We start from the raw sequence: 16,725 nt of genomic DNA on the forward strand, positions 1-16,725 counted from the left end.
TTTGTTAGCAACCTGAGCAGGATCATCAACAGTCGATATCAAGGGCACCAATTTGATTCATCCCCTTCCTTCTAGTGTTTATGATAGTAAAGTTTTTGCTGTTTTTCTTTGTATCCTTTACCAAAGGTTTCTCGTAATCTGCCTTCACTTGTCTGACCTTTGTGGCTTGATTATTGACTAGCTGATATCTACCATAGGTTTTTGTGTTGCCCGATAATTTATATGCATTCCGTGCATTTTTCTTCAATGCCATGAGTTTCATCAGTTCATCTGACATCCATTTAGGCCCATACCCTGAAGGGCATTTCTTAGTTGTTATGAAAAGCCTAGTAGCCTCTTTGATTAATTCTTTGAATGCTTTCCATTTACAATTTTCTGATGGTAAACATCATCAGTTGGTCCACTGTATGGAATTTAAAAACTGTACCGTTTAAAAACTTTGTTTAATAATCACCTTTACGAAAGCAAAAATCCCTCCCTTTACCCTTGATGGTAATTACATCTTTAAGTAAATTCCAAATTAGTATATTGATTACTGCCACCTAGTGGTTCTTTTAGCTGCATATTCTTAATGCATGAAGGATCACTGCTGATAATCAGATCAAGAGTATTACTCCCACTAGTTGCCTCTCTAACATGCTGCTATAGAAAACAGTCATCCAATAGATCCACATATGTCTTGCTAGTGTGTGTGTGTGTGTGTGTGTGTGTGTGTGTGTGTGAGTGAGAGACCAACCAACCAACCCACGAGTTGGTTGGTCAACATATCTGGAAAGTTAAAATCGACCATTATAAGACATTCTGATTTACTGGCCTACTCTTTTTCTATGTACAGCTGTTCGTTACTCTCATTTTTGCTTTCCTGCTCATGTTACACCAAACTGATTCAACATTGCATTGGCCACCCATATCAACTGGATGCACTGCCTCGTTAGAGGTTCTGCTGTAGGTTGGCTTCATGTAGGTGGGTAGTCACAGGTGATATCTCTTCTTTAGTGATTGTTCCTTGGCTGGGTCAGGTCATTCTTTTTATTGAATGCCTTCTGTTTCATCAAGTTGAGTTATCTTTCTGTTTCATCAAGTCAGATTATCTTGCTGTTTCAAGTGGGTGTGGGATTTTGTGCACATAAGCACATACAGGACAGTAAACCCAGGACAGTTTCATCTTGCCTGGGGATGGGCACCAGGTGGCAGCTGTCCAGATGTTTGCTGCTCCCTGGTAGCGAATTGGCCTAGAGTTTCTACACCAACACAGAGAACAAAAGTGGAGATGGGCTACTGCCTTGGAGCTACCATGACACTTGTACACACACACACACACACACACACACACACACACACACACACACACACACACACACACACATCACATAAGCCTTGGATGATGGAAATGTATATATAATTGTATATAAATCTATGTAAGTTTTATATATATATATATATATATATATAAACACACACACACATATATATGTGAATGTATGTAAACTGTGTATATTAATAAATGGGAAAAAAATGGAATGTTTTATCAAGGTTGTTTATCATCAAGTCGGGTTATCAGTAAGAGATATAAGTAAAGGCTCTTGCAATCAGACCAAGAGCCTTTACTTAAATCCAACCAGCAGACTTACAAAGCTTTTGTAACCTATGCAACAAGGATCTTCAAAAGAAGAGCTTACCTACTTCAGCATTGATAACCCGACTTGATGATAAACAACCTTGATAACCCGACTTGCTTGAAATAGAAGGCATTCAATAACAAGAATGACCTGACCCAGCCAAGGAACAACCACTATAGAAGAGATACCACCTGTGATTACCCACCTACATGAAACTGGCCCACAGAAGAACCTCCAACGAAGAGAAACCACTTGATGTGTCAAACCACCTATATGACAGCCACCTAAACTTGACTATTGAACTAGAATGCTGACCCTAGGTCAAACAAGGGTGGGTCTTTGCTGCTGACCCTGGACTACATCCAGGGTGGGATCATGCTGGCCTTGACACAAGGTGGGATACACTCATTGCTAACCCCCTTCTGGTTAAGATGCTGACCCTGGCTCAGGCTGGCAGTAGCTGCACAAACAGCAAAAAAAAGCAGCTTAAACTTGCTGATCCCCGCATCTGTAGGGGTAGGATACAGCTGACCCCAGCTGATACCTGGGTGGGATCACACTGCCCCCTTTTCTTCCCTTACTTTTCTAACTCTTCTTACTTCACCCTCTATGTGAATGCCTCTTCTTCTCATCCACATCTTTCTACCCTCAGTCCTCCCATCTTCACCCACTATTTTCCCTCTCCTTTTCCACAACTGGGCCACTTGGGACTTTCTCCCAAATGTTCCAGACAGATGTACAGTATAACTGGCACGCCTCCACATGGCAAAGGACAGGAGGCAGAGAGCAACCGACCTGGTGTTAGCTGCTCTCTGCCTGCTAAGATGCCAGACGTCGGTCACACAACACACATACACAACTTTCATGCACCTGACACTACGTGCATGACACTACGTACACATGACCAGCTGAGCACAAGTTGCAACAGGTGGCTCAGTGGCGAATTGGGGGGGGGAACCCTGGGTCTGCCACGAGTACACAATTGACACTTGTCCTTTCTGTATACATTGTACTCCCCCATATTCACATTCTGCATCCCTAACGTCTGAATAACACCACTTCTCTAAAATCCCAACGATGCCTGCATTTGACGTCTTGACCACCACTTAAATTCTTAAAATTTATTTACTATACTCCTAGTGCACCCCCCTCCCCAAGCTAGCAGTTTTCCAACTCAATTAACACTGCCTTGATAGCATCTACAAATATTCTTGCATGCTTTCTATTTAAGTCTATCCCATCTCTGTAGAAGCAGTTTCTCCTTTTAACAAGCACAGACCACGCTGAGAAAAATTCTATCTCATGAGCCTTGCACAATCTCTCCACAGCCGAATTGATTGACATGGCACTCATCATATACTCACTCCTATCATGTCTGGGCAGAATTGCAGACACTTTCAAATTTAACCCTAACCCATGACTTTTTTTAACATTGCCCTGTACTTGTTAAGTAAGGCTGCATATCTACTGTTAATGTCATTATTCCCAATGTGTACAGCAATATCACCTTTTGTGCCCTTAAAATATGATATCTGCTATAAGTCATCAACTTTTGCCCCTGGCAGCCATGCCCTGGTCTTATTCCACCTGTCCTTTTTACAAAACATATTTTCCTGACAATAGTCACTGACAACAACTAGCCCTTGTGGCAGTGCATTCTGCCTTGGTAGTTGCTGCTGAGTTGCCTGATCAAGTGGAAGCTCTGACATTGATTTGGGTAGCTGAGAGCCTGATGGGGCCTCCAATTTAATACCTTTGAGGTCATCTACCCTGTCCTTCAAGCTGTCATAAAGGCCCATAACAATGCTGAGTTGGCACCTAATATCCTCATAATTCTTACATTTAGCACACAAAAAGACATCCCTCTTGGCCCATATATCATGTATATATGGGCCTATATATAATATGTCCCATTCCTGAATAGCTCTGCGAACATCAAACAAGCTATCTATTTCATAAGACCATGATTTGGAGGACAGCCCCTTCCACTTTCAGTTCTCCCCAGAGCCACAGCACTGCCACTAGCTTGAACCCTTTGTTTTGCTTCTCTGGTCTGAGATATAATTTTTGTTCAGATTCAGTATTATTAAAAATACTTCACTAAACAAATATCTGGTGCATAGTAATAACACTCTGCACCAGTTATGCTATGAAGTTTATATTACTAATTATATACAATTAAAATTCAAATGTTCTTATTGATACCAGTTACATAGCAATAATACTGCCACGCTACCAAGTTTGTGTTATATGTATTAGGCTATACCATTATGCTTGAAAGTTAAGTTAATTATAATATATAACAAAATTATCCAAGTAACACCAACCTAAGTGATTCGAACTTTCGAGCTACCTATTTACCACAATTAAAAAATTTGAATTCCCCTACCACAGCTAAACTTTATAACTATATCAATTGTGGAAAGATTTGAACAATACAAAATTCTACGTATATTATGTAGTAACCTACAAAATCTCTAGCTAAATTAAAAAATAAAATAACAAACGTGACTAGGACTATAAAGCTACTTATAGAGTACGATTTAATATAGAGTACGATCAATAAAACTGCAAAATTCTTCAAAAACTTGTTTCTTGGAGCTGAAAATTCTTTGACCAGTGCATTGATACTCTCATTTCGATGATATCCCACCACAGCTAATCTCATAGCTTTTATAAGGGCACACACACACTAAAGCACATGATATCCGACATCAGAACCAGAAGGAATCCTGGATCTGTTTCACTTCTTCCAGCTCCAAGATGGTCTGGGATAAAATCTGGAAAATGAAGGAAAATACACTGCACACCCCTCATCAGTCTTGGAATATAATGGATGCACTATTGCAGACTCAACTGCAATTGTTGATGCTCTTGGGGAAACATTTCCCAGCATCATTACTGACCTTCTGGTTCTTAAACAAACTGAAAAACTTAAATTTATATCAAAGGGTATTTATCCATTTACCTTACAGAAGCTGAAAACAGCTCTCAACATTACCATGGTAAGTGCTGTTGGATCAGATGACATCCATTATGAAATGATTAAACATCTGTCACCAAAATCCATGGACCCTTCCTATACAACAGAATTTTCCAAAAGAGCAGTTTCCAGACCAGACAGCTGGTGCAAGGCAATTATTATTGCTTTTTCTAATCCAAGAAAGGATTCTGAATTTCCAAAAAATTACCATCCTATTTCTCTGACTAGCAGTTTATGCAAAATATGGTAGAGAATATCAGTGCTTGTCTTTTTATGGTACTTAAAATCAAATGACCTTCTATCTAGCATTTAGTGTGGCTTCCGAAGGAAGGGTTCCACTTTGGAACACTTAATTAGAATGGAAAATCTTTATGACATCAGGGTAGACAAGGTTGCTCAATCACCAAAGCAGCCCCTTCCATCCTGGCGTGTGCAAATACCAGCATGTGACTTTTTGCTTAAGAACAGGAGGAAGTTTGGTACATTGTCTTCTGTCTACCTTCAGCTCTATTCAAAACACTGCTGAATATTTTGACTTCTTGCTAATTTACACAGATGGGGCAAAGTCAGAATCAAGTATGAGACTTGCTGTTGTTTTTCCAGGTAATACCTTATCTGAGCATTTTCCCCCTGAATGCAGCATATACACTGCAGAGCTGTATGCTATAGAGTTAGCCTTGGATCACATAAAAACTTGCCAGTACCAACAGTTTATTATGTACACCGATTCACTGAGTGCACTATAGGCTTTATCAGTGATGGGATATGCTTCTCATCCAATCCTATCATGGGTTCAGTAGATGATATGCACTCTCTCTGAAGATGGATTTAACATCCACTTCTGCTGAAGTCCCAGCCACATGGGAGTTAGAGGAAATGATTTGGCTGATACTACAGTCAAATCAGCAGCTCTGATGAATAATCTTGACCCATTAGTCCCCTATGCAGACTACAGGCAAGTAATACATAATAAGTTGTATTCACAGTGGTAAGATTCAAGATTTGTGGCATCGATAGGTGACAAACAAACTACATTTGAACTCGTTTATAACGAGTTCCTGGATACAACGAGTAAACTAAGATATTTGTTTGGTCTCATTTAAAAACACATAGAATTCAATTCAGATATAACAAGCACATCCCTGATGTAACGAGGGAACATACCACCATGTGCAGCAAACCAAGCTTCTTGTCATCTTTTACAAATGAGAAGAAAGTTCCTACTTGTCCTTCAAAAGAAAGAAAGTTTATAAAATTGCCTGTGAAATCTGCTGTCTAGAACAATCGTCAAAGCAGCGAATGCTTCTAAGCTCTCTAGAGATCTGCTATTACCTACTCTGCAGCAGCTAGCTATTGGTCATCGGCAAACCAATCAGCAAGCTGTAAAACATACCCCACTCCTTTTCCGATGACCAATCAATGGCCGCTGCTGAATAGATGAAAGCAGACCTCCGAAGAGCTTAGATGTATTTGCTGCTTTGACACTGATCGTTTTGGATAGTGGATTTCACAGAAAATTTTATAAGCTGTCCTTTTAAGGACAAACTCTATTCTGACCTCTAAAGGACAATAAGAGGAACTTGGTTTCAATCTCGGAATCCGAAAATGTCGAAGATGAAAGCATTATCGGTGAAGGAAAAAGCCAAAATTATTGAACTGTAGACTGGTCAGAAGAACAGAGATATGCAAGAAGTACGGACTTTCTTCATCTACTGTTTCAACACTGTGGAAAAATAGACACCTGCAATGACAACGTGACACATGCAAAGAGACTCAAGAGAAATGCGACAAAGATGATGTTGATCAAGCTCTGCTGAAATGGTTCACTGCACAAATGTCGGTTTACCCATAAGTGGACCAATCTTAAAGGCTAAAGCAGAAGAATTTGCGTGGCTTTTCAACTATGCAGAATTTTGTTGCTCAAGTGGTGGCTTGATCATTTTAAGAATTGGCATAAAATTTGCTATGGCAAAATCAGTGGACATGGAGATAACATCTATGTGGATGACTGACATGTGGCCGCTTCATTCTCAAGGCTACAGTGATGATGACATCTACAATATGGATGAAGCTGGAATTTTCTATAATGTCACTCCTGACCAACTTTGAAATTTCAGGGAGAAAAATGCATTGGAGGAAAGTTGCCGAAGAATAGACTTACAGTGGCTATCTGTGCGAATATGTCTGGAACAGATAAAAGAAGGCTTCTAGTGATTGAAAAGTTTGCCAAACCAAGATGCTTCATGAATGTGAAGCAACTTCCAGTGGCTTATGTCGAACAGAAAAGCTTGGTGGATGACTTCAGATATTTCCACGAATTATCTCAAAAAGTGGGACAAAGATCTTTGTGCAGAAAAATGCAAAATTATACTTGTTGTAGTTAACTGTCCTGCACATTTACAGAAAGTTGACAATCTAAGTCACATAATGCTTGTTTTTTTGCCTCCAAACACTACAGCAGTGCTACAACCAATGCATTCAAGGTGTGATCAGAAGTTTTAAAGCTCATGTTCATCGCAGCCTGGTCCTTTTGCTCATTGAAAGAATAGACAAATGAATTGAAATGAAAATCTCAGTTTTCTATGCTATATGCTTTATGAATGGTGCGTGGGAATGCATTTCACAAAGTTGCATTCAAAACTGTTTCAAGAAGGCTGGATTTCAGTCAAAGCAAGATAATGTTACTAGCGAGGAAGATCACATTCTGTTATCTTAGTGGTTGCAAAAAAGGAGTCCAGAGTATTTGAATCAACTTGCAAACATTGGCAGTTGGAAGCATTAGTATTAGTAATGGCCGCATGGTGCAAGAAAGCCTATAGCTTATGCTGCACCAGCCAAAAAAAAAAAAAAAAAAACCTAATAATTAATAAAAGAAAAGGAAATTAAACATATTATCCTATGCGTTTCCCTCACCCGAAGGTACTATCCAGATGTTCTTTGAATTTCCCCAAACTGTCAGCCTCTACCACCCATGTAGGCAACTTATTCCAGTAATTTATAACTCGCTGACTAAAATAAAACTTCCTGCAGTTCAAGGCGCCTCCGTAGCCAGGTGGGAAGGAGCAGCAGTGCGTAGCACACGCTTCTTGATTAGACCGGGGTTCGAGCCCGTCACCATCAAATACGGAGGATGCGGAAAGGTCAGGGAATGACCACCGCATATCCTGGAGCAATATGGCCTTAGTTGCTAATGCTCCTAAAAACCAAATAACTAACTAGCTAACTAACTAACTAACCTGCAGTTCAATCTAAACATCTCCCCCCCCGTAACTTGAATTCATGTCCCCTAGTTCTAGCATCATTTATAATCTTGAAAATTTCGTCCTCATTCATTTTACTGATGCCTCTTAGCCTTAAACACCTCAGTCAAATCTCCTCTAAGGTGTCTAGTTTCCAAACTCTGCAACCCACATATTCAAAGTCTTTCTTCATATGGATGCCCTTTTGCCGATCTCACCAGGCGAGTTACCTGTCTTTGCACCCTTTCGATGTCTTTCTTTAGGTGCAGTCTCCATACTTGAACACAGTATTCCAAGTGTGGTCTAACAAAAGCCTTATATAATGGGATTATCACATCCCTATCTCTACTTGCAAAAGTTTGATAGATCATCAATAGGACACCATGGGCCTTCCTTGCAACCTGTTTACAATGCTCAGAGAATTTCATGTAGATGATGACGTTGTAACTTCGAGAGCTCTTACAACAGAAGACATCGTAGAAACTATCTGAGTAGCAGGTGAAGAAAGTGAAGAAGTAGACGAAGAAAACTCCATTCAGCCTCCGTCATATCATATGGAGCAGCTGTTGATAGTGCAGAGAACCTTCAGTGTTTTTTTCGAAGCTACAGATGATACTGATGCAGCAGTATTCAGTGCCTTAAGTCTGATCAGAAGAAAGTTGAGACAAAAGCAGAAGACCAGTCAAATGACCCTACATTCGTTCCTGAAAATTGGATAATCACTTTTCGAAACAATCGGCCCTTTTTAAGGCCAAAAATAATTTCCATACATAGGTTAAAATCTTTTAGAGTTTGCAATTCATGTTTGCCTCTGGTTCCTACACTTCTATGTTCCAAATCACCCAGGTATAATGAGTAAACGAATTCAGTGAGCACATCTTGCGGTCCAGTGAAACTCATTATAAACGAGTTCAACTGTATATCAGATTAAGCCCATGGACAAACTGTGGCAGTCTAGTCTGTGCTGGGATTATAAAAAGGAAGTTGTTCTTGCTTGGCTCTGCATAGGACACAGTCATCTGACATGTTCCTTTCTACTGAGGGCTGATTACCCTCTTATATGTGATCAGTATGACACTGTTTTATGTGTGAAGCATATTGTATTAAAATGTACAAATTTTAGAAATGCTCATTTTACCGCTTTTTAAACACCTGACTGAGCCTTATCTACTCATTCATATTTTATCTGACAATCACCATGTGTTAGCAGTTTAAGTTTTAAAAGCTGTTAATATATATACACATATCTAAAATGGATAGTACCTATACACAAAAAAGGAGATAAAGAAAATTGTCAGAATTATAGACCCATTACCCTTTTAAGCCATATATATAAAATATAAGGATCTTACAAAATAGGATACTTAAAACATATGAAGAAACAATAGGGGAAGAAGAAGCAGGATTTAGAAAAGACAGATCAACAATAGACCAAATATTCACACTAAACATCATTGCAGAAAAATATTGGAATAAGAAGAAACCTCTTTATCTGTGCTTCATTGATTTCAAGCAGGCATTTGACTCTGTAAACAGAGAAAATTTAATGAAGCAACTACAAAAAATCCTACTTGATCATGAAATAATCATGTTTGTAAACAATTTCTACAAAAATACAAGAGCAATAGTAAAATTCAACAACCTTAAAACAGAGAAGTTTGAAATAGAGAAAGGAGTCATGCAGGGATGCCCTTTATCTCCATACTATTTAATATCTACCTAGAAGAACTAATGAAATCAATTGAAGAAAAAAGAGGCACAATTTTTTCCATTTATTAATGGAAAAAATATAAACCACATAAAATATGCAGATGATATTGTGATTTTAACAGAAACCAAAGAACAACTAAAAGAAATATTAACAAACATCGATAAAGGAAGCAACAATTATGGAATTAATATTAATGTAAATAAAACCAAAGTAATACAAATCGGGAAAAACATAGAAAACATAAAGATCCAAAACAAAATCAAAAAATAGAACAAGTACAAAAATTTGTATACCTGGTCTCTCTAATAACCGGAAACCTAAGTAATATTGGCCAAATTATTCACAGACTGAACATTGGATGGACAAACATGAACAAACTCAAAAACATATGGAAGAGCAATAAAATCTCAAATAGTCTAAAAATTAAACTATATGAAACTGTCATGATACCCACAGCAACTTATGGATCAGAGAATTGGAGAATAAATAAGAAAGAAAGGCAAAAAATAATATCATTTGAAATGTCTAAGGAAAATATCATGTCTAAGGAAAATCAATAAAACAAATTGGAGAGAACATAGAACTAATAAACAAGTAAGGAGAGATCTAAATTTTGAACGCAGAATAATAGAGCAGATCTACAAAAAACAACTTCAGTGGTTTGGACATGTGAACCAGATGAAACAACACATGCTGCCTAATGTAGTACTGACAGGAAGAATTGGAGATAAGAGACCACCAGGAAGACCCAAAAGAAAATGGCTCTAATGTCTAAAGGGAAACATAGGCTTTCAGAGTTATCAGCAAATGATGCAAGATTCAAGAGATAGACAACAATGGAGGCCAATATCTAAATAGGGACTCAACCCGTGCCAAATGGAAGAGTAGAATGATGATGATCTAAAATAGATTACTTTTACTCTTATACTGCATTTTATTCATTTATGTAACCTTTTTAAAAGTTACTAAAATCTTGATTTTTGTTGAAATTTAAATTTTTTTCTGGTGCATTATAACCTAGGCATTTTTGTGCCAATAAAATCAAAATCAAATCAAATCTTTAAAAAAAAATAAAAGAAATAAATGATAGTTTTATATAGTTTAGTTATTTAAACTAAGGTTATTTAAGTTAACCTGACCTTTTGACAATAAATTACCCAGTAACAATGATGGTGCACTGAGCTCCACTTGAATCATTAATACTACTTATATATAAAAAACACGAAAATTGAGATATTAAAAGTTAAATTTTTTTTATTATAAAAATCAAATATGTAAACATCTGTCAAAACATCATATACAAAGTCCATATGTGTTTCCTCCCCCCCTTGACCTAATGTCATATATATATGCCACTTAAGCTAAACATGAGCAAAGTCATCATCTCCTTGACTTTTAAGCATATACAGTAGACTCTCGATTTACCGGGACACTTCAAAACTCCAAATTAAAAAGAGATTAATGTGCCTATTATCTTGCAACCCCCGCTGTCTTCACATCCGCCGCAAAAAAAAAAAAAAAAAAAAAAAAAAGAGAGAGAGAGAGAGAGACCAAATGTTTAGTTTGTTTTATTGCGTCGTCGATTGTTGTGTTCCGTCACACCGCAAAAAGACAAATTTTATTTCATTATTTATGTCAGGGATGTCAAATGTCAAATATTTTTATAGTATATATATATATATATATATATATATTTTTTTTTTTTGTTTAGAAATCGATGGGTAAACGCAAAAGAGTTGTACTTTCAGTTAAACAAAAAACTTGAAATTATTCAAGTTTGAAAACGGTTCATCCGTTAAATCTTTAATGAACCATTATAATGTTGGTGACCAAACCATACGCAACATCAGAAAAAAATAAAGGGAAGCATCGTATTGGACACGCGAGTAGTATGTGGTAAGTTTTTTTTTTTTTTTTCATCTATCGCCATATTTTTTACATAGGTTGCTGAACATTTTTCGATATAGTAAGTTGCTGACTTACACAACTGCGGATTTACATAAATTTTTTTTTTTTTTTTTTAGGATTGTAAAATTTAAACAAATAAAAAAATAATAATAATAAGCAATCAATAACAACGATCACGGGACGCACAAATTGCAGAAGTGAGATCGGAGTAACAAGCAAAAAAATAGGAAAGAAGAGAAGATTCTTATTATTTATTTATGGATTTTTTTTTTTATATTACTGAAGTTTTCAGTAAAGGGGAACTTATTTCACCATAACATCATAACGTAAAAACCCACTGAATTCCAGCTATCGGTATTTTCGCAAATGCAATAAGATCGAGTTTACTACCTGTTTATAATTAGATGCACGAACAGAAAAGCCCAATAAACCGGAAAGTGCAAATTGTTTTTATTGTTTTTTGGCAGTGATCTACAGAAATGTGCTTTAGTAAAATGTGAGCTCGTGCGGGGTGATAATAGTGAGCTTTTGCCTTAACCCTATGAAGTTCTTTTCAGAAAATTTTTAATTTTGATTGTTATCATGGTGCTGACTAAGAGAATAAGTGACAGCAGTACTAGTAGATCTATCAAGAAAAGGAAAGCAGTCGAGTTTGATCAGCAAATTAAACTAATAAGAATGTATGAAAATGGTCAAACATTAACAAGTATCGCACTGAATTCAGATTTGTCAATAATAATATAGTAGCAAATGTTAGTCATTCCTGAGTTATGTAAAACTCGACCAAGTAAGAAGTCCTGGAACGTATTCCTACGTATGTCAGTGACATGTATTTTTGGATTAACCAGGAAATCGATTATCCAGGATTTGTTTTTTACCATCTATCCCGGAAATTCGAGTCTATTGTACTATTAAATTCGGTAGGCCCATTAACCGAAGGGGGAAAAAAAATCTGCGTATTTGGAAAATAGCAAACTTGACTGAAAATCAGAAGAGAATAAACTTATCAGAAAACCTGAAGATGTACCTGATTATCAGAAAACTTCTCAACTAAACTGGAGCAAAAAGATGACAAATATAAAAGTGAGAAACTTTCTAAAGATTGTTAAATTTATTAGCTGTGAGTAGTACTACTGGAAATTACTACTGTTTATCACTGAAGGTCTAATAGATCTAGTTTATGTGAATACAGAAACGTAAACAATTTGACAGCAGTTAAGAGACCAACTATCTAAGAATTGTCATTCTTGGATTTGGTCCAAGAATGACAATTCTTGGACCAAAGTTCCCATTGCTCTTTAACTAACCCTTGCTGCTTTCTGTTTTGTCAAATCTAGAATCCACTTTCATCTACCTTCTTGTTCTGTTCTCATTTCCATTTTCTAGTCTTTATATTGATAAAAAAAAAAACTCTCACATATTATCTCCTATCATGCTTAGGTAATAGCAATACATGTTTCCACCTCAAAATGCTAGTATTGTACAATTATACATTGTTGTTGGCTGTTTGTTTGTTATTTGGTTTTTAGGAGCATTAGCAACCAAGGCCATATTGCTCCGGGACATGCGGTGGTCACTCCCTGACCTTTCTGCATTCTCCGTATTTGGTGGTGACGGGCTCGAACCCCGGTCTAATCAAGAAGCGTGTGCTATGCACTGCTGCTCCTTCCCACCTGGCTACGGAGGCGCCGTTGTTGGCTGTAAAGAGATTCATATTATAGTTGTATAAATAAAGAGTTAGTGCAAATAAAGTTAATAAATATTATACAAGTTCTGACTTGGGTTAATTTAATATAAATTTTACTTCATGGTTAGTTTTAGCAGTATTGTAATTAAAGAATGGAATAGAATTTAAAAGATTATCTCTGAAACTGAACATAATTACAGGTTGGCTTCTTCAGTGATGCGCGTACCAGAGAAGTGTGAACAGAATGCAACTGAGATAACCTTCAAGTCTATATCATTCCCATTTGATTTCTCTAGCAATGCAGAGTTTTTTGTGACTACAGGAACATTAACTCTCCTCTACACATTTGGAATATCAGTTTTCTATGTGTTCTTTCATCGAATGTACAGTACCAATCCTCTTCCTCCAGTTTTAGTAAGTAGATTATGCAGAAAATATCTCAATTATTATCAGTTTAAATACTTGAAATTTGTTATTTGATTTTTTCTCCTTTTTTTTGCCAGTTTTATATAACTGATTTCCCTAGATATATTACACTCATAACTTTTTTTTGTTGTTGTTGTAAATGGTAGACTTATTATAAAATACACTATCTCATAAAAACAAATTGCATGTTCTTTATGTTTTACATTTCATCTGTCAGATAATATAACCATGAATTCGGCTGTGAAACCTATGGCCACAAATAAGCAGAAACATGATTGAGCACCAGCACTCTAACACATGGGGAAAATATGCATACAATTTATGGTATCGTCTGAAACACCATATATTACAAATCAAGTGGATACAAACATGAAGCTTTTAGGTATAGTCTTTCAGACTATACCATAATTTGTATGCATATTTTTCTCTGGGGAAGGGTATTAAAAATACAGAGTGCTATAGTGAATAAGTGCCAAGTGAACCATGCTATAGTGAGGGACACTGTACAGTGATTTCTATTTCTTGATTTATGTGGTAGATTCACTGCTGAAAAGTACTGTATAAATTCATCTCGTAAGGTAATATAATGGAAAAGGAGAGGGATTGTATACTAGGGATAAGCTGATTGATATATAACCACTTGGGAGTTCAAGTGGTTATATATATTAGAGATAATTAGACAACTATAGATATTTGTTTTCATAAAATGTGTCAAGTAGTACCAAAAGTTAGTTATTCTGCTTTTCACATTGTTTATTTAGACTTTAGCGAGGCATTTTACTTAATCCCATATAGCTGAAATATATTATAATCAGAGATAAAGTTAGAATCTTACTGTGATGCCAAGGTAGAGTCAGATGTCAGGTCCCACAGGGATTGGCGCTGGGACTGCTCATGTTTCTAATATTTTTAAATGATATTATTGAAAGGACACGAGGCATGTCAAATTTTGCATATGATGTGAAGATTTGGAGAGTGGATAGTGACCAGCACTCTTTCAGAATGATTTGTATAGGCTTTGGGAATGGTCAGATAAGTGGTAACTATGTTTTAATTCTGCAAAATGCAGTATTCTACACTTAGAATTAATCCCAAAATAACTTGTACATTAGGAGGCATTGAATTAAGCAAGGAAAGAAAAGAATTTGGAGGTTACAATCCAGGAAAATGTGAAGTTCTCCGTGCAGTGCAGCCATTTAGCAAGAAAAGCAGCCCATGATGTCCTGATGGTGATTTATGAAACAGTTACTTGCAGAGATAGGGATATTACAGTCCCAAGTAAAGCAGCTGTGAGACTGTACCTGGAATACTGTGGCCATGTAGGGAGGCCACACCTAAAAAAAAAAAAAGACAATGCTTCTTAAAAGGTCCATCAGCCGGTAATACATCTAGTGAAATCAGCAGAAGAGTGTCCACATGAGGAGGGACTTGAATATGTTGTCTATGGAGGATGGAACTGGATACCTTAGAGGGGGACCTGACTGTGGTCTATGAGACTCTGAGAGAGGATAGTAAAATGAATAATGGTGAAATTTTTGAATTATTAAATGATAATATAACTGGGGAGCATAAATTCAAATTAAGGAAGAAAATTTAGAGACTAGTAATTTACTGTAGGAAATTTTTTTTTTTTTGTAAGCGAGTTGTTAATCATTGGAATAATTTGCCTCTGTGTATAGTTAAAGCTGATGGCTTAGGGAAATTCAAAGGCTAGTTGGATCTGGTACTTACTGGAGGGGAAATAATTCGAGGTAGGTTCCTCTCCCTGCTGTAGAAAAAGCCTGGAACTTTCCTGTAGCTTTAGCTGTTAGAAAGTTCTGGGCTTCAATAAGTTTTATCTCCTTTTTCAAAAGATAAAAGATGCTAGACTATGCATATTAGCATAATTCAATGCTTAGTTGGTACTATGGGTGAAAAAGGTTTCCTGGAAAAGAACAGTTTCATTTTTATTGATGACTTTCTCAAAGAAATACTGGACAGCCAAATTAAAGTATTTTATATTGCTTGACTTTAATGTTTTCTTTCTGTCCACTTCCCTCTTTATATACACATTTCCATGCTGCATCAATAAATAACACTTGAACAGCTGCATTCTTGTTTCATTGGTTTTTATTATCAGTTAAGCTGTATCCTGAAGCAATCGCAATAAGCGATGTCCACTGTGTATTACACTTAATTTTCATTTTTCAGAGAAAAACTAAATTTATTGAGGCCTTGTTGAAGTAGCATAATTTGGTTGATATTAATTCCACCCTCCCAACCTATGTATCATCAGCAAACTTGGACTTAAAATCAGAAACAACAAGAACCCAGTACTTGATTCTATAGAACCCCCACTCAGAGAGCAGTAGACAGTTAGTACAACCTTTTGTCTTGTGTCATTTAAGCAGCCCTTTATCCACCATAGTGTCTTTTCACCAATGGAAAATTGTTGCATTTGACACAATCTCAATTATGTGAGACAGTATCAAAAGCTTTACTAAAGTATGAATATAATATTGGCCGACCGGGCTAGCCGGGTAGGTAAAGTGCCTGCCTGCCTGGCAACCCAAAGGTCGCGGGTTCAATTCCCGCCTCTGGCTGGATATCACGATGGTGCCGAACCAACCGGTTGGTTGGATATCCCGGCCACGATACACGAAGGAAGCAAGAAAAAACTGGTTTCTTCGTGTATTGATCACATCATACGAAATAAAAAAAAATATATATATAATATTTAAATGTATTCTTTGCATTCAGTCATTTTCTAACAAACTCATAATAGATTAGCAGAATGGTTAGATGTTATTTGCCTACAAGAAACAGTGCTATAGTTCTTGTATAATTCCATCCACAATTTCAGAGTTCATAGCTTTTCTTGTCACAGAAGTTAAAACCTACAGATGTGTAATTACCCTTGTTCTTGGAACCACTTTTGTAATATCATTGTAATTATATTGTAACTGTCAAATTATCATCATCAAATACAAATCATCATAAAGTTACTTTATAACTTTGACAATTACAAAGAACATGTGCATAGGCTCTGACTATTAATTGGAACTTCTAATTTAAGTACAGTTGCTTTAGTTAAGGAACTATCATTTATTCCTACTTTCTGAGTGGAATGTAGTTGTTATTGCAGTTGGACTTATGGACTGTTGGACTGTATT

General features: G+C 36.6%; 1 protein-coding gene across 4 annotated transcripts in view; it reads left to right on the forward strand.

Annotated features, from left to right (window-relative positions):
- Nucleotides 1-16,725, forward strand: part of LOC150086761 (synaptophysin-like) — a 103,172-nt gene that overhangs the window by 59,587 nt on the left and 26,860 nt on the right. For all 4 annotated transcript variants that reach the window (XM_090372742.1, XM_090372738.1, XM_090372739.1 and 1 more), the window contains exon 4: nucleotides 13,348-13,561. In XM_090372742.1, the coding sequence (XP_090228868.1) occupies nucleotides 13,348-13,561 (214 nt within the window). The remainder of the gene's footprint in view (nucleotides 1-13,347; nucleotides 13,562-16,725) is intronic.

Source organism: Mastigoproctus giganteus, chromosome 4, assembly GCF_048544385.1.
Source record: "Mastigoproctus giganteus isolate SK-2022 chromosome 4, ASM4854438v1, whole genome shotgun sequence".
NCBI classification, from domain to species: domain Eukaryota; kingdom Metazoa; phylum Arthropoda; class Arachnida; order Uropygi; family Thelyphonidae; genus Mastigoproctus; species Mastigoproctus giganteus.